General features: G+C 35.3%; 1 protein-coding gene across 1 annotated transcript; it reads left to right on the top strand.

Annotated features, from left to right (window-relative positions):
- The first annotated feature begins 315 nt into the window (after positions 1-315).
- On the top strand, positions 316-17,017 carry LOC125655635 (mitochondrial-processing peptidase subunit beta-like). The gene is made up of 14 exons (XM_056145384.1): positions 316-464; positions 1,281-1,412; positions 2,102-2,188; positions 2,890-3,019; positions 5,259-5,350; positions 6,314-6,420; positions 6,585-6,664; positions 8,296-8,420; positions 8,752-8,990; positions 11,510-11,575; positions 12,304-12,420; positions 15,650-15,707; positions 16,543-16,618; positions 16,784-17,017. Exons 1-14 carry the CDS (start codon positions 378-380, stop codon positions 16,846-16,848), a joined length of 1,461 nt encoding a protein of 486 aa, XP_056001359.1. The 5' UTR covers positions 316-377; the 3' UTR covers positions 16,849-17,017.
- Positions 17,018-20,461: the final 3,444 nt, after the last annotated feature.

The following is a 20,461-nucleotide window of genomic DNA, read 5'->3' as shown; positions in this document are numbered from 1 at the left end:
AGGCAATGCCGTAGCAGCGGGGCCCTTCACTTAATAGGAAGAAGCTTTCAGCCATGCAATTAAACCGTCAAACCCTGCGTGCGGGAATGCCCCCCACCCCCCACCCCCTCCATTTCACATCCACCCCTATCGCTGCTGCACATACGCCCCCTGCAATTCTAGGATCCGCCCCTGACAACCCAATCCTGTTTGAACACTCTTTTTAAAAATCCATCACGATAGTTTTCATATTTGTATTTAATCATATACATATATAATTGAGGTTTAATTCGATATGATGTCTATTCAGATTCTTTGAATCCCCATCTTTCATCTTGCTACCCATTTGGGTCTATTTGGGTAAGCGGACATTCCAATCCGGAAATTGTTTAACGCGCATGCTTCCTTGCAACACAACAATCATGTCGTCTCGACTGTTGGGATCCGCTAGACCTCTGGGCAAATATGTTTGCCGTTCCCAGCAGGTGAGGCTTGATGATTTATAAATGAGAATGTTTAAGGGAATATACATTGGCATACGGAAAAGAAGTAATATTGATTCACAGTATATGCTTTTTACGCAAGATACGTTGTTTTTCCATGTGAAGGTCAATGCATAGGACCGAGAAATGAACATGCCGGTTTTTCTAAACTTCAATGCAAAACTTGTGTGAATTGTGTAGATTGAATATCTCAAAATCATATAAAGTCGCTGAGTTGATATTTCAAGGAGTTTGACTTTAAAGGTTCATTTGGCGACAGAAAATTTAACCAGAATTTTCTCTGTTATGAAATAATGTAATAATTGTACAGGAGTCGGCGATCTTATCGTTAAAGTAAAAAAGCGAGAGATGGGTATTAGTCCTACCAGTGACCTCACGCAGAACTGGCCACTGGTTACTAACGAGATGTGCAAATATAGATAAAATAAAAGTGGGACAACAAACGTCAGGAGACTACTGTTTGGAGTTAGTTAAATAAGGAATTGGAGAAAATCGGGAAATGTATTGCCATCCGGTCACTTTGCTCACTACGATCTTGAAGCTCACTAGTAGGATTCATGCCAATTTTTTCACTTTATCGATAAAATTGTTGATTCCTGTGATAGCATGCCATTAGGTGTTGCTTAATTGTTGAGTATGTGACTATATTAATATGTAGACTAGCAGCTAAATAGATTAAATCTTTTTAGAAACCTTTTACAATGCATGTAGGATGAAAAGTACACAAGGCAAAAACTGTCCAAAATGCGGAATAGACTATAAACTTTGACCGGTGATTTTTACCTGTTCCTGTTGCAGGTTATGGTACCTGGCTGGAGGGCGGCCTCTACCCAGACACAGATGAAGGTGAATGTACCAGAGACAGTTGTGTCGACCCTCCCCAATGGAATGAGGGTGGCAACTGAGAGCTTGGGCTCACCTACTTGTACAGTAAGTATTTTATTGTTCAGTTGAGGGACTCTTGCTTGTTCACAGAGATGATTCGTTATTATCTAACTTTCTTGTAGGGGTGAAACGATACAGTACCTTCTCGATTCGATGATTTTCGATTCGATACATTAGCATGTAGTAAATTCTTTATAATGCTAAGATTTTTTTGTTTCACATTGAAAGTGTTTCGATCCATGAATGTCATGCTTCCTTTGCAAATTTGTTGCAAGATTTGTAGTACTTCCCTTTTCAAGGCTACATCTTTTAAACATATTTGACACATTGCAACACTCTTTAATCACTTGTCCTAAAGCCGAAATGTCTTCATACCCAGGATTTATACATTGGGGGTGCATTTTTCAACTCGACTGCATCCATTTTGATACGTCTGCTTGTACGTTGATTAATAGGCAATTTTCAATTCCATTTACAATCAGAAACCGTGTTATTAAAAACAATGTGTGCTATAATTTTAGAACCGTATCGAACCGAAACAGACCCAGAATAAATTGAACATCGAATCGAGACCACTGCATCGCGATTCAGCGGCATTGCAATTCAGCTGTATTGTGATGCATCGTTACACCCCTGCTTTCTAGAAGCATGAACATTTCTGTAAAATGCTGTCACTATCATAGAAAGATGCAGTACTAAGCTGTAGTAAGTCATTTTCATCTGTTTGTGTGTAGGTGGGCCTGTGGGTAGATGTTGGAAGCAGATATGAAACAGCCAAAAACAACGGAGCTGCCCACTTCTTAGAACACATGTTTTTTAAGGTAAATTTTACTTCATTTATTTTATAATTTTTTACATGTCCATCAGTCTTCATTCCTAAGCACAGGATTGTAGGAATCCTCACTATATTTTTATACCAATAACTGCAGCAAACAAAGACATTGACAACAAAGGTAGGCATTTACAACAAACAATAACCAGGATAACATTGACAATAGCAATGATGAACAAAAATAACAAAAACATTTACAACAAGAGCTCCGCAAAGCGGGACATCCCCTTATAATGTAGGCAATCAAAATCCCATACTGAGTTACTGACCTTGACCTTTGACTTTTTTACTCCAAAATCAATAGATACTTCCTCTCTTGGTAACAAATCTACATATGGAACCTGAAAACAATCAAGCAAAAGATATGACCTTTAGAGTATCTAAAAAACTTTTTCTATGAAGTCCCATAGTGACTTTGACCTTTTGACCCCAAATGATGAAAGGTGATGAGTCGATGTTTAAGATATTGAGTTGACACCATCGTATTTGGTTAAAGGTAAGGATACATGTAAAATACATAACAGAATACCCCTCTCTCCCAAATTTACATGTATTCAGCAACACCCACACACCCCAACCCCCACTCTCCTCACCACCATGATGTGCGACGAAATGAAAGATAATTTTTGGAGATATATTTTGGAACGGAGACTTGATGATCTTAATTACCGTCATGCTACTCATGTTTAGGGGACAGGCAAACGGTCCAGGACTCAGCTGGAGCTCGAGGTGGAGAACATGGGGGCTCATCTCAATGCTTACACATCCAGAGAGACCACAGTGTTCTACGCTAAATGTCTGTCCTCAGACGTAGAAAAGGGTGAGTATTTGTCACAGTTTTACACTAAATGTCTGTCTGCAGACGTAGAAAAGGGTGAGTATTTGTCACTGTTTTACGCTAAATGTCTGTCTGCAGATGTAGAAAAGGGGGAGTATTTGTCGGTGTTTTTGAAAACTGTCAATCTTAAGGTTTTTTTAAGTCCTGATATCCCTTCTGACCAATAAGAAGTGGCAGTACATTTTACTCTTTTAACTGGTACAATTATTAAAATGTACCACATGCAAGGATCAGCTTTCAGAACCTCTGATTTGTTACTATTATATATATATAAATAACCTTCCTGTGGTAGAGTATGAAGCTTGTGAAGTTTGATATATATATTTTTTAAATGTTTCATTTTGGCTACCAGGGTTTGACATTTACTTTTTTGAGCACTAGACCAGTCGGGCTACTTCAAATGATTTTTACTAGACCTGACTGTATATCCACTAGCCCTGACTAACTTTCCAGACAAAAACTGATAGTTTCTCCATATTTAAATATTTCATTTAAATGACAAACATTAAGTTTGAACCAAAATGTATTTAACGTAGTTCCACACTTCTGTGACGTCATAAGATTGTGAAAAGTCAATAATTTAATGACTGCAACATAAATTTTGTTGGAGTCTTTTTCAATAGTTATTGTAAAAATTCTTGTTAGCCATAAAATATTTCAAAAATCTTAGTTATATTTGAATAGTCAATTATGCATTTCAAAATATTGAATCCAAGGACAATAACTGTTTTCATTAAATTATTTATCAAGTCCATTATGCAATAGATTTCCTATATTTTTCACAAACATTTTACCAAGGTGATAAGGAATTATTATCTGTGTCTTTTCATGAAATTACATAAAATTTTAATCCATGAGTGGTTTTGAATAGCTCAGTTGTATGGTGCCAGACTTAGGGTTTTTATGGGGGTATACATACTCTGGAAGTTATAGATTTGAAATTATTAAGGAAAGGTATGGATTTTTTTTCATAAATAACTATAACAGATGTACATCTACTAATATAACCAGAAAAAATGATATGTAAACCATGCTATAGGGAAATTGTGTCCATATTTGTTTGTTTTTTAACATTTTGGAGAGTAAGGCTAATTCAATAATTTTGCACTTATTATACTAAAACTTGATGAACATAGTGAAAATGACATGTGTTTTAGTTCTTGACATGTTTCCTGATAAATAAATGCAATTTAAAATTTTTGTTGTTGTTTTTATTTTAAAATAACAACAGATAACTGTTTCCAATGAATTTCATAAAAATCTACATAGGGTACATTACTTCAGTAGTGTCAGTAATGAAAATAAATCTGGAAATCCTTAACTAATTTGCCTTTTCTCATTACTCTGAATGTTAATCTATTGATTCCAAACAAAAAACTGCTACCTAAACCCCAAAAAATCCAGGACTAAGGACCCACCTTAATTGTCTCAAAAATATCGAAGCCTCGTCATTCAATTTGATTTTCAAACACGTTTTCTGTTTCTTTAAATTCTACCCGTCACGGATATTCTTTAGTCTATTTAGTATAAAATGACCTCAACCGGCTTTTTATTTAATTTATATTTCATAAGCCGTGCTTTGTATTTTCCTAACCTTTTTTTTTTTTTCCGGGGACGTCTTTCTTTGAGGACGAGAAGTCGTATTTAAATATAGAGACATTCCCGCACATATGTCAACTCCGATAAATAGCTGTTTATGACGTAATTTCTTAACTTGATAAACGCTTTATTATAGTCAATTCAAATAAACTGTTTAAAATTAACATCGAGTAGATGTCGTAAAACACCGATCGCGACTTATTTATTAGAACTAAAAATAGAGATTATTCCATCACGCGGTTCAAGATTGCTTGCAAACTCTTTACAGTTATTTTCGTTTAGTTAAGAATAGAATATCTTACGGTTTAAAGTAAAGTTTCTTGTTTATTTTTTAACACGACCAGTCGGACTAGTAAATCGACATTTTACCCGACCGGACCTATCATTTAGTAGACTCGGTCGGTCGGACGTGCCTTAGTGTCAAACCCTGGCTACTCATTAACTTACTAATTTCATTGTGTATTACATTTACTTTAAAATCCAAATTCATTATGGTAGCCCAATGTTATTATTTACAAGTCTTCGTATGAGAGGACTCGTTTTATAATTGTGCATATCATGCAGAAGTACTGCTAGAAAGAAGAAAAAACAAACAGCACTTACATTTTCTGTTTTCTTCCAGCTATGGACATCTTGTCTGACATCATTCAGAGCAGTAAATTAGATGAACAAGATATTGAACGTGAGCGAGATGTGATTCTGAGAGAAATGGAGGTAAATATCTTCGTAGTCTGTTTAAGGATTAAGTGTGGCAAAAGCCATCAATTGTGCTGGAATTTAATCATTTTAACAGTTTGATTTCTATCAGAAGACTGTGTATGATTACAGCCTTTCTGGGTCCCCATAAATCTCAAAATTTTGATTTAAACAGAAGAATTAGGTTACATATCATTAAAAATCACACAATGTACAATGTCTTATTTGTACTAAAATGCATGTTTTTCTCAGGAGGTTTATTCAAACAATTTTTTTTAGTTTCATACAGTTTTTCTTCTGCAAAACACCTAGTGATGGCTTAGAAAAACTTGACATTTCCACCACAGATTTATCTTTTCAATACCACTTGACATTTCCACCACAGATTTATCTTGTCAATGCAACTTGACATTGTCAATACACATACACGGAGGAGACAAAAAAAGATATTCTTGAAAATGAGTGACTTTGTATGAATGGACTCGCCTATTAAAAGTTGTCGCATCGATTATTCATGAGAATGAATGGACCTACCCAATAAAATTGTCTCATTAGTTATTCATGAGAATGAATGACTTGGTATGAACGGACCCATCCAATGAAATTGTCTCTAGATTGATTATTCATGAGAAGTAGTGACTTGATATGAATGGACCCACCGATTAAAATTGTCTCATTGATTATTCATGAGAACAAGTGACTTGATATGAATGGACCCACTCATTAAAATTGTCTCATTGATTATTCATGAGAACAAGTGACTTGATATGAATAGACTTATAGGTGATGGAGAGAGAGAGGAACAAAGCATAATCAATCATGAGTAGCTGATGAAGGGAAGTCATGTGTCCTTGGATTGCCCTTTACGAACTAACGATTCAAGATTCAGAAAAAAATATGTAAACAAAATGAAGATGAATTATTTATTCTTGAAAATAGACCCGATAGAACAGAGTTGATGCGGTCATCATTGTTTTACAGGAAGTAGAAACAAACATGCAGGAGGTGATATTCGATCATCTGCACGCCACCGCTTTCCAGGGAACCCCATTAGGAAGAACAATATTAGGACCTACCCAAAATATCAAGTATGTAGATTTACACCACTACATATCAAACTTTCAAATGACCATAGTAATGCTAGGGTCAGAAGAAAGCTCTTTACATTTACATGTTTGTATAACATTAATGGTAATTTTTACCCAAATTTGCTCCCAACATTTTTCATATCATTTTGTTTTGTAATTTGCAGATCATTGTCAAAGCTGGATCTAACTAACTTCATCAAGACTCACTACACTCCCTCTCGCTTTGTTCTGGCAGGAGCCGGAGGTAAGTTAGATTGCAGGAGCTTCAGACTCACTACACTTCCTCTCGCTTCGTTCTGGCAGGAGCTGGAGGTACATGTAAGTTAGATTACAGGAGCGTCAGACTCATGTCAGCTGTTACAATCTAACTCTGACTCGATTGTCAGAGATATTAAGTCTTACTCACACATAGAAAATTTGATGTAATTTGTCAAATTACTCAATATATGAAGCTGCAACTATTTTTCTATTTGTTTTTTTTTGTTGGTATTATCCTTTTCAATCCTTTTCAATATTGATTGGATCTTTAACTAGTTTTGAACCATAGAAAGGGCTCAGAAGCATCTAGAATCTTAAACTATGGCACAGTTTGAAGTTATTAAGATTTCTTTTAGGGTGTAGTGTTTGTGGTACGATATTGAGTATTGACTTTTGTCATGAGTTCAATTGAAATGTACTCGAAAGAAGGACTTCATACTATATGAATAAAAATGTTACAGTCAGGAAAAAGTGGCTCCCATGGATTTCATGGATTTTATTTTTTGTTAAAAAATCATGTAAATTTATGCAATAATCATTAAAAAAAATCACACAAGGGCATATCATGTAAATTTATTCAAATGATATTCATGTGAAAATCATACCATTTTTATGCAATTATTTTTTTTTCAGATAGTGTTCTCTTATATATCATAGCTTTGAGTGATTTTTATGTGATTATTATGAATTCTAGCAATATCTATGCTGCTTTGAACTGTGAAGAAATGACGGAACAACAGACATTATAAAACATCTGGTATATTTTCCGTGTTTTAAACACTTTAAACTGATAGATAACATCATTTGTAGTGTTTGTTTCTGTTTACTTCATTTAGTATCCTAGTCCTACTATAAATCACATCTGATCCGTATCTTGGAATATCATCTTTAATTTCAAACTTGCTGAAACTGATGCATAATTGATGTTATGTTACAAGACAGATTTCCTTAAAAAAAATGTTTGCATGAAAATATGCTTATTTCATGCACGTTACATTTTGTCTTCTTTGTAAGCTAAATATATGCATAAAATCCATGAGAATTTCACGTGAGCCACTTTTCCCTGTGAAACAAAATTCTACAATGAAATGACAAGGTCAATTTTGCTTTTATTTGCAAAAGTTTTCTATTTTTGATAGTTGACCAAACCCAGCACCTTTCTAGGTCATTGATATCTTAATTGACCCAAATTTCAGAAGCTAATATACACATTGAAATAGTGTACATACTTTGTAGTTTTACTTGAGCAGGAGATATTGAATAAACAGTTTACATTTTGTTTTTCAGAGGTAATTGATATTAAAGCGTATTAAATTGAATTGTTAGTGAAAAATGAGCCATTTGTGTTCAGTACAATACACCCACAATGAGATTGTGATCAGAATATTTCTAGGTGTTCTCTGATGTGATCGGAATGTTTTGGAGTACTTTGAAAATAAGGTTTGAGAACAAAGTATAATTTATTTCCAACACATCTACCCTGATTTTGTCTTTAATGATATGAGAAACACAACATTTATTATCTTTGGCCTCGCGCCCTTCGCTGCCTGCTGGGATGTTAAAATTTGTTAAGAGAGTGAACACCTCCTCTAACCAAGTTATAAAATATTTTACCAGGCATTGATCACCAACAAATGAAAGATCTAGGAGAGAAGTACTTTGGAAATCTGGGTAAAACCGAGGAATCGTCTCTCCAGAAAGATCTGTCCTTCATGGAGCCTTGTCGTTTCACTGGAGGTGACGTAAGTAGTGTGGACAGGAAGTGCAGACGGTACCGTTCGATTACTTATATCTGTCGACAGTACTGTACAATAACTTGTATATGTCAGCGTGGTCAGGTTATTGGGCTATGAGAATATATTCATTAAATTTACGGGTGGTGATTGTGTTCTGGATATAGGCTAATCTCTGATCGTGGTGGAGATACAAGTTTGTAGAGACATATACATATATCTCATTACCACAGAATTACACACACACACACACATTGTGTCTAATGTGTCTAAACTACAGAGAAATGAGGAATTGTCACCTGATGTATCTGATCGGTTACATCTCCCTTACATTTTACAGGTGAGAGTGCGTGACGACTTCATGCCCCTGTGTCACGTCGCCATGGCTGTGGAGACGTGTGGGTGGAAGGACCCTGACAACATCCCCTTGTTGATTGCTAACATGGCGGTGGGGAACTGGGACCGGTCAATGATGGGGGGTAAGGACCTGGCTAGTCGGCTGGCAGTGAAATTCGTCTCCAATCCAGCAGCCCACAGCTTCATGTCCTTCAACACAAGTTACTCTGACACAGGATTGTGGTAAGTAGTCGCATAGCAAGACTGGAGGATCCTCCTAATAGTTTAAACTGAGCTCTCTGGAGTATCCATGATACTATGGGTATGTCTCGAGTGTGTGAGCTTTCCTGATCAAAGGTTATCTAGCATCTGTCTGCCTGGCATCATGTCATGAAGCACTGGACAAATCTTTTCCAAACTTTTGATATAGCAAATCTGTGGGTGCAGAGGTTTCAAGTTTGTTTAGTTTAAAAGTAAATAAGAAGTATTAAATATAGGTTTGATATTAAAATCTCTTCTCAAGAATTACGGGACCAGAAAAGCCAGAACTTGTGTGGAACCCTCCTTAAACAGTGAAAATTGAGTTTTTGCAAACTTTGATTTCATAGGGCCTGGGCCATGCTACAGTAGGGAATCAAAGTTTTACAAAGAACGAACATATTGGAAATTTCTTCTGAAGAACGACAAGGGTTGTCAAATTAACTGAGCTGAAACTTGAGGGCTCTATACTGAGTACATGTCATTCTTTTCCCAGTTTTTAGCTCACCTGAGCTAAAAGCTCAAGTGAGCTTTTCTGATCACCCGTATTCCGGCGTCCGTCTGTCTGTCCGTCCGTCTGTAAACTTTTAACATTTTTAACTTCTTCTCAAAAACCACTGGGCCAATTTCAACCAAAGTTGGCACAAAGCATCCTTAGGTAAAGGGAATTCTAAATTGTTAAAATAAAGGGCCAGGCCACCTTCCAAGGGGAGATAATCAAGAAAAGGTAAAAATAGGGTAGGGTCGTTAAAAAATCTTCTTCTCAAGAACCACTGGGCTAGAAAAGATGAAATTTATAGATAAGCTTCATTAGGTAGTGCAGATTCTAAATTGTTAAAATCCTGGCCCCCTGGGGTCGGATGGGGCCACAATAGGGGATCAAAGTTTTACATACAAATATATAGGAAAAATCTTTAAAAATCTTCTTCTCAAGAACCACTGTGCCAGAAAAGCTGAGATTTATATGAAAGCTTCCTGATATAGTACAGATTCTAAATTGTTAAAATCCTGGCCCCCGGGGGTCGGGTGGGGCCACAATAGGAGATCAAAGTTTTACATACAAATATATAGGAAAAATCTTTAAAAATCTTCTTCTCAAGAACCACTGTGCCAGAAAAGCTGAGATTTATATGAAAGCTTCCTGATATAGTACAGATTCTAAATTGTTAAAATCCTGGCCCCCGGGGGTCGGATGGGGCCACAATAGGGGATCAAAGTTTTACATACAAATATATAGGAAAAATCTTTAAAAATCTTCTTCTCAAGAACCACTGTGCCAGAAAAGCTGATATTTACATGAAAGCTTTCTGACATAGTGCAGATTCAAGTTTGTTCAAATCATGGCCCCTGGGGGTTGGATGGGGCTACAAGGGGGGATCAAAGTTTTACATACAAATATATAGGGACATTCTTTAAGAATCTTCTTCTCAAGAACCACTGAGCCAGAAAAGCTGATATTCACATGAACAGCTTCCTAACATAGAGCAGAGTTAATTTTGTTCAAATCATGGCCCCCTGTTGTAGGATGGGGCCACAATAGGGGATCAAAGTTTTACATACAAATATATAAGAATTTTTTTTTAAAAATCTTCTTCTCAAGAACCACTGAGCCAGAAAAGCTGATATTTACATGAAAGCTTTCTGATATAGTGCAGATTCAAGTTTGTTCAAATCATGGCCCCTGGGGGTATGATGGGCCCACAAGGGGGGATCAAAGTTTTACATACAAATATATAGGAAAAATCTTCAAATATCTTCTTCTCGTGAACCATTGGGCCAAAGAAGTTCACATTTACATGAAAGCTTTCTGACATAGTGTAGATTCAAGTTTTGCAAAAACTATGGCCTCCAGGGGTAGGTTGGGGCCATAATAAGGACTACGGTTTTACATGCAAATATATATAGAAAGTCTTCTGATATGGACCAAGGTGACTCAGGTGAGCGATGTGGCCCATGGGCCTCTTGTTTGAAAAATGCAGTGGAAACTCAAAGGTCCATCAGACTCTGATGCCTTGAACCAGCTTGTTTGTTCTGAATTTTCCAAATCCCAAAAAAGGGACCAACAAGTTTTTGTTGTTGACAGAGTTTTCCCAGTTAATCACTCTGATGTCTAGTCAGTCTGTAAATCACACCAGCAGAAACTGTTCTGATTGGAATGTGAAAGCCAAGCGCAATCTTAGCTTTTGGAATCAAAATGAAACTTTAGGATTTACCTTAATTAGTGAAAAATGGCAGTGAAAATTGAAAGTATTAGGGAATTAAAATCTTGTGAGATTTGATCACAAGATTTGCAGAGGAATAGTCGCATGTGAACCTACTGTCAGAGATGATGACTTAATGATAGTGATAAATGAATAAAGCTTAGAAACACAGTAATTTGTTGCTGATATTGATTTTTCTATTTACGATTCACGAGGAATTCAGCCGTTTTGACGATGTGTTCTTCATTCCTGTACAGTGTGTATTATGGCGTGTATTACAGCGTGTATTAATTCTTTTTCCAGGGGAGCTTACTTCATTGGTGAAGGAAAACAGATGATGCAAATCACAGATTGCGTAATTAGCGAATGGTATGTTTAATTAGTATAACGTAATTAGTGAATCATATGTTTAATTAGTATAATGTATTGATAAGTTTAGAATAATATGTTTAATTAGTATAATGTATTGATAAGCTTAAAATAATATGTTTAATTAGTATAATGTATTGATAAGCTTAAAATTAGCAGAATCAGTGTACATAGGAGACAAACTTATGTTTTGTCTCAAAAATAAAGTAGAATAAAATAAATGAATAGATTCAAATGATCAAGAGGGAATTTTCTTACTTAAGGATACTTCTATAGATTAAACGATCGTATGTAGGGATTTGATTTTTTGGTTTTAGTAATCGATTAATACAAAGTTATTCAGTGGTAATGTACATGTAATACAGATTTATTTTACTTACAAGATCACATAGCTGTTGTAAGGACAGTACAATGTACATGAAAATGCACAGCCTCAACATGGATCTGACAAAGTTTATTTTTATCATGAATCGAATAACACATGAATAAACTCAGTGTAAATGTTTTGTCATTCAGTTCCACAGGAGTTTTGAGGAAGCATTGTAGAACTGAAGGGATTATAAAAAATTATTGGCATGAAGAACAAAACTCTACAATTGTTTGATACTTTTTCTTTGTCACACAAGAAAGAATATCAACAGATATAGGAAACGATACACATTTTTGCTGTTGTTTAATGGAATGTAAATTGGTACCCTATTAACTGGTGCCCTTTGTCATTGTTACAGGGTTAGGCTTTGTCACATGATCACAGACCAGGAAGTGGAGAGAGCTAAGAATGTACTCAAGGCCAGCACGAGGCAGTCACTGGACGGCACCACACCTATCTGTGAGGACATCGGCAGGTTAGTTAGACCACCCAATCACTCCACAGCAAGTTAATCAAATAATCACTCCACAGAAAGTTAATCAAATAATCACTCTACGGAAAGTTAGTTAATTAAATAATCACTCCACAGCAACTTAGTTAATCAAATAATCAATCCACTGAAAGTTACTTAACCAAATAATCACTCCACAGAAAGTTAGTTAATCAAATAATCACTCCACAGAAAGTTAGTTAATCAAATAATCACTCCACAGAAAGTTAGTTAATCAAATAATCACTCCACAGAAAGTTAGTTACATGTATAATCAAAAAATCACTCCACAGAAAGTTAGTTAATCAAATAATCACTCCACAGAAAGTTACTTAACCAAATAATCACTCCACTGAAAGTTAGTTAATCAAATAATCACTCCACAGAAAGTTACTTAATCAAATAATCACTCCACAGAAAGTTAGTTAATCAAATAATCACTCCACAGAAAGTTAGTTAATCAAATAATCACTCCACAGCAAGTTAGTTAATTAAATAATCACTCCACAGAAAGTTAGTTAATCAAATAATCACTCCACAGAAAGTTACTTAATCAAATAATCACTCCACAGAAAGTTAGTTAATCAAATAATCACTCCACAGAAAGTTAGTTAATCAAATAATCACTCCACAGAAAGTTACTTAATCAAATAATCACTCCACAGAAAGTTACTTAATCAAATAATCACTCCACAGAAAGTTAGTTAATCAAATAATCACTCCACAGAAAGTTAGTTAATCAAATAATCACTCCACAGCAAGTTAGTTAATTAAATAATCACTCCACAGAAAGTTAGTTAATCAAATAATCACTCCACAGAAAGTTACTTAATCAAATAATCACTCCACAGAAAGTTAGTTAATCAAATAATCACTCCACAGAAAGTTAGTTAATCAAATAATCACTCCACAGCAAGTTAGTTAATTAAATAATCACTCCACAGAAAGTTAGTTAATCAAATAATCACTCCACAGAAAGTTAGTTAATCAAATAATAACTCCACAGAAAGTTAGTTAATCAAATAATCACTCCACAGAAAGTTACTTAATCAAATAATCACTCCACAGAAAGTTACTTAATCAAATAATCACTCCACAGAAAGTTAGTTAATCAAATAATCACTCCACAGCAAGTTAGTTAATTAAATAATCACTCCACAGAAAGTTAGTTAATCAAATAATCACTCCACAGAAAGTTAATTAATCAAATAATAACTCCACAGAAAGTTAGTTAATCAAATAATCACTGCACAGAAAGTTAGTTAATCAAATAATCACTCCACAGAAAGTTAGTTACATGTATAATCAAAAAATCACTCCACAGAAAGTTAGTTAATCAAATAATCACTCCACAGCAAGTTAGTTAATTAAATAATCACTCCACAGAAAGTTAGTTAATCAAATAATCACTCCACAGAAAGTTAGTTACATGTGTAATCAAATAATCACTCCACGGAAAGTTAGTTAATCAAATAATCACTCCACAGCAAGTTAGTTAATTAAATAATCACTCCACAGCAAGTTATTAAATAATCACTCCACAGCAAGTTAATCAAATAATCACTTCATAGCAAGTTAGTTCATTAAATAATCACTCCACAGCAAGTTAATTAATCAAATAAGTTATTCTATTGGATAAAGACGTCAAGAAGCTACTTAAAAGTGGCAGGCTAATTATCCAATCAGGTCTTTAATCTAATGAAGACATTGTCAGACAAGTCTATATCTATAAATCAGACCACTCAATCCATTGTAAGCTGTCCAGTCAAATTTTACCAATCAATGAACTCAGAGATAGAATGTTTACAGTGGTAACTCAGAGATAGAATGTTTACAATGGTAACTCAGAGATAGAATGTTTACAGTGGTAACCCAGAGATAGAATGTTTACAGTGGTAACTCAGAGATAGAATGTTTACAGTGGTAACTCAGAGATAGAATGTCTACAGTGGTAACTCAGAGATAGAATGTCTACAGTGGTAACTCAAAGATAGAATGTCTACAGTGGTAATTCAGAGATAGAATGTTTACAGTGGTAACTCAGAGATAGAATGGTTACAGTGGTAACCCAGAGATAGAATGTCTACAGTGGGTACCCCGGAGATAGAATGTCTACAGTGGTAACTCAGAGATAGAATGTTTACAGTGGTAACTCAGAGATAGAATGTCTACAGTGATAACTCAGAGATAGAATGTTTACAGTGGTAACTCAGAGATAGAATGTTTACAGTGGTAACTCAGAGATAGAATGTCTGCAGTGGTAACTCAGAGATAGAATGGTTACAGTGGTAACCCAGAGATAGAATGTTTACAGTGGTAACCCAGAGATAGAATGTTTACAGTGGTAACTCAGAGATAGAATGTCTACAGTGGTAACTCAGAGATAGAATGTCTACAGTGGTAACTCAGAGATAGTATGTCTTCAGTGGTAACTCAGAGATAGAATGTCTACAGTGGTAATTCAGAGATAGAATGTTTACAGTGGTAACTCAGAGATAGAATGTTTACAGTGGTAACCCAGAGATAGAATGTTTACAGTGGTAACTCAGAGATAGAATGTTTACAGTGGTAACTCAGAGATAGAATGTCTACAGTGGTAACTCAGAGATAGAATGTTTACAGTGGTAACTCAGAGATAGAATGTCTTCAGTGGTAACTCAGAGATAGAATATCTACAGTGGTAACTCGGAGATAGAATGTTTGTGATTCATCACCATCTCTAGATCTAATTAAGCGAAAGTGACTTCACGTGTAAGAAGCTCATCTGAACCCAAAGCCTAAATGATCTTTATGATCAAAATTTGTCCAAATTCATTGTTGTTTTCATTCAAGTCTTACATATTCATCATAGAGCCTTTTGAGCTTTGCAGCTACATGTAAGTAGGGGGTATAAACTTATTAAACTGATGGATAAAAAACCCTTTTCATAGGGAGAATATTGATTCAGAAATACTGAGAAAAGGTGGAAAGTGTAGGTTCAATTTTTTTTTGATTTTTTTTTTTTTTGATTTCCAGATTAAGGTAGCACTTTAAGAAGAAGTGTAGATTCTATATTGTTCATTTCTTGATATCCACCATCATGCAGGCGCGTGCACACACACACACACACAAGTACAGCCAAATAGGGACCATACATTGGTTTTGAATCTGTATGTGTAGAAGGAATGTGACACAGATGAGCATAATGACCTATGAGCCTTATTTTTCTCTACAGACAAATGTTGGCTTATGGAAGAAGAGTTCCCCTGGAGGAGATGGAGTACAGGATTGATGTGAGTAGACTTGTAGTATTTATTTTACAGTGTGTAAGTCCCCATATCCATGTTTTATGAATGGCTGTCGGGGAGGGGGGGGGGGGGTTGGGGTTTGAACTGGTTCCTAGTATTTCGTTTCTTGGAGATCATCTCTTGCGTCAACTCACAAGAATATGAAATTCTAATTTTTAGCACATCATTAATAAGAATTGATGTTAAAATTTTGATCAGGCAAATAATTTCATACTTAAAGTGCCAGTAGAAATTATGATTTCCATAGGTACGTAAGATTGTGGTATTTGTAAATCAATACTGTATACTGATTTTCATATCAATCAGCTTGATACCTATATCAGACAGAGTTAATTACATTACAAGGCAAGTTCTGTTTTCTTTGAAATGAGTTATAGTACCTTACCATGCTAAAAAATTACAGACAATTAGTGTGCATGGTACCATATAAATGATGATGACTCATCTTCTTTGATTCACTATAATGTATTAGTCACTTTGATGCATCTATAGCGGTCATTTCTCACAATGGATGTCCAAAATATCTTAAATGATCCGAAATGTATAACACCTAGAATATATCTGCAATATCTCAAATTGCCAAAGTATTCAACACCTAAAGATGTTCAATATCCAAAACCAGACCTCAAATATCCAACACCCGAAATGCTCAATATCCAATAATGATATTCAAAGTACATTAGATCTACAGTAGCTAACATCCAAAATGTCCATACTTGATATGCACTTCTTTAAATGATGTGAAATTTCTACATTGGAGTTATTTGTGTTGTGATCTGTTCTGTGTTTTGTGTGTAGTGATCTGTTTTGTGTTTTTTAGGCTATAACCCCCCAGAAAGTTAAGGATGTTTGCAGTAAATATATTTACGACAGATGTCCTGCCCTGGCAGCAGTGGGTAAGGCAAAATTTATATATTTTGTATTTCATAAAAATGATCCCCATTCTGTTATACACACATGCAGCCATGAGCTTGCATACACAGAAATCATTGTCAGTGATATGATTTTGATATTAACATTATTAAAGTATAAAACATAAAACTTTTCTTTTTCTCTGCCAGGTCCAACTGGAGCAGTGCCAGATTACGCCTCACTGAGATCCGAATTTTACTGGATACGGTACTGAGAACAACTCTAGGTGTCGTTAGCAAATTTTATAAACAATTGGAGAGTTGATACTGTAAAACTGTGCAAGGAATAGTGAGGACAAATTCTACAGGTGTCGGCTCCGAACTTAAATGAAGTGGACGTGTATTGTTAAATGTGAAATGACAATAAATTATTGTTTACATGACTTTCATTCTATATCTTGAATTCGTGAACTAGGTTGATTTCTGGTGAAGGAAAACTTACTCTCTTAACACTTTAGTGAATATTGAAAATTTTACTGATTTGATAAGGACAGGATTTGTATATATTATAATATAGGAAAATATTTAGTAGTGTGGTGACCTTGATTAAGATTATCTGGTCAAGGTCACCAGTATTTAATGTTAAACACTGCTGGGTCTATTCTTAGAGACACGAAGTAAATCAGAAACACTTTACACTTTATTCACCATCTGCTCGGTCAACTTCCTTACACACAAAGTACCTCCTTTTACTGAAGAGTCGTTGACTAAGATCTAGAGTTAAAAGTTACCTCTCGTCATATCAAATCATAGAACATATTAACATTAATTACACAATTTTTTTGACGATATTGATAAAGAACTTGTCTGAAAACAATATAATCTAATGGATAGTATCATTTGGCAATATTTACATTGAAAATGATGACCGTCATTGGATTAGGTCATCAGGGGATCGTTCTGCCCCTCAAACATAGAAATGTGTAATGTCTGTCACAAAAGTTCACACAAATTCTTCTGATATCTTCCCTGTCTGTAGAATTTTAAGCCCATACCATTTACTGCACGTTCGGTCATGCTGTTGGCCAGCTGCACCTTCCCTGGACACCATTTCACCTGTACATTATTGTTTTTCTTTAATTCATTTATTGCAGCAATGTCAACTCTAAGGCGTTTGTCATCCACCATTCTTGTTGACTGCAATGCCTCAAAATCACTCTTGTTGTCAATGAATACTGTGACTGGAATTACATGTTTCAAACTTGCAGATCCCTTCAAGCAGTTTCCTGTAATACAGCGCAGACTCTAGGCCTTCTTGCAAACTTAAAGCTTCTGCAGCAATTGTCGAACAAACAACTCTCTTTATTTTATTTACTTGCCAATGGATTGGACAACAGTTGACGAAATGGTCTTTAATCCACAGAATTTGACTTCCTGTCAATTCGTTTATATTTGCCAGTGCTGCATCAGTGAAAACAATCAGAAAAGACCCATGCTAAGCTTCGGGATGAAGCTTCCCTGAGCAGGGGGGTGGGTGTAGCAGACAGTATGTAGGGAATTTCTATGGCCTCGACAGTGAGCTAGCTTTTCCAGTGAAATGGTAGAGTCTCTCTCTATTGAAGCAACGGCGAGTGTGTTAAGATCGCTGCACGTTACAATATTATTACTGTAGGCCTGTTACGTTTCAAACCACTTGAACTTCTTTCACAAGGCTATTTTTGCATGCATACCTAGGTGTAAAATGTTAACTCGCACAGATACATTGATTCATGTTTAAACTTTACAAAAAGTCATTACATCATGACAAATCGAATGTAAGTTTATTATGCAGGAGTTTTGCGTTTTATTTTATCATAAAAAGTATGAAGTTGTTATACAACTTTATTCAATCAAGCACATACAGATACAGCACAGTGCATGCTAAGTGCACTGACAATTCGGAATTACATGTGCATCTACACTAATGGAGATCTGTAGATCGCTTGGAAAATTTTTGGTCATACCAGAGAGCTACAGATCCACCCATTATAAAAAGCTTTGATTCACGGCGCAGGTCGCTGTATCCTTGCATCATGATATCAAAAAATTCCTAACATATTTTCCCAGTATATTTCTGTCCAAACATTTATTAAAGCCCCATGTGAACCGAAAACTCGCATCTTTAATTGATTACGTTTGTAGATATAGCCATATTACGTAGCAGTCAATTCGAACCCCGTTGATTTTTTATATCTATTCATTCTATTCAATGTGAAGTACGCACTCTCTATCTATTTTCGTGGATTGCTGAATTTTTACGGGTTCGTGGGGACGTAATTTCGTGGATTTATAGATTTGTAAGAGAGATAACTCTGAAATGTCTTTATTCGTTGAGGATGTAAATTCGTTGGTGAGGGGTACCCACGAATTCCACGAAAATTGAGCCATCACGAATTCTAATGATTCCACAGTAAGCATCCCCTGTTGACCGTTTACACCCACCGTGAGCCCTATATCTTGATAAAGTAAACGGACTTATTCGTAGTCAATATCAGTGTGCCAAGAACAGCCTAGCAATCGGTATGAAAACATGCCAGAGAGCATTCGACCCAATGATAGGTTGCACTGGCAAACTAGATCGTTTTATCAACCATAACATTTGCGAAATGCTGACTTTACGCCATCATCTTGTTTGTCAGTAGCCTGCCTCGATTAAAACCTGATAATACACAGAACAAGCTTTTACGTATCGAATCAGTTGAGAAATATAAACACCATATGCAGGTGATAATGGAATATTGATAAAAAAAAAATATGGAAAGTTGACGATGGAGAAGCTGAAATCATCCTATTTACCATAAAGCTGAGTTGTTAGTTTGCCGTTAATATCTATTTTCAATAAAATATCTACATGTAAGTATGAAGAAGAAACGGACGACTCTTTGATGTCTTTTGTTTCGAGTTCACAGGGATATATCAAATCGAAATATAAATGAAAACTATTATTGATAATAGATAAAACGTCGTCGATATATCTAAATGTCGCATTGAAGGTCACAGCAAGATATTTTTTTTATTCTCACATAGAAGTTTTTGAATAAATTATGCTTCATAAAAATATAAAAACAGGTCAGCTAATAAAGAAGCACAATTCGTGCCCATGGAAATTCCAACAGACTGTTGGAAGACGTTATCACCAAAGCCTACAAAGATTTTGTCAATGAGTACCTTCAGCATGAAAGGCGAAAAAGTCAAGTCTTTAATTTATCGTGAGGAATGGTCATGTAAAGTGTTGAAATGTCATACGTTTTGATGTTGTTGATTTGAGAAAAACTTTTGCGATTTCAAGTTTACTAAAAGTTCTTTAGAATTTCTTAGAATTTACATTTGATTTATACCACTTCTAGCGTATGAAGTGGCGCAGTACGTTTGAAGTTTCTCCTTCACAGCTGTTGATATTTTCGCGAGGATCAAAGATAGGGGCTTGGTTGAACATTTTCTGGATCCAGCAATGTATCTTTGTAAGGGTTTTAATGAAGTTTAGGAATCCAGTATAGGTACGGTAAATCATATTCATCCGACCCATTGACTGAAATATTAAATGTGTCTAAAACTGAAATATGGTTTTGAAGAATTTCATCTTTTGAAAGGGCATTTAAGGTTTATATTACAGCATTTGTAATAACTTGCAAAGACAATGATGTTACAAGCTTTGTCAGCTGGAACCAAACATATTCCTCGGGTAACCTATCTAATTCTTTTATCACTTTTGGTTTACTATACACAGAAGGATAGATGGTACATACTTTTCTTTTGATATGTCTAATGCAGGATTTTAATATTCCTCTTAATATACTTTTAATCCATTCTGACAATGTAGTTGTTTTTCATATTGAGCCCGTCGTCCGG

This window comes from Ostrea edulis, chromosome 7 (genome assembly GCF_947568905.1).
Source record: "Ostrea edulis chromosome 7, xbOstEdul1.1, whole genome shotgun sequence".
Taxonomy (NCBI): domain Eukaryota; kingdom Metazoa; phylum Mollusca; class Bivalvia; order Ostreida; family Ostreidae; genus Ostrea; species Ostrea edulis.
This window is presented reverse-complemented; position numbering and strand designations above follow the sequence as displayed.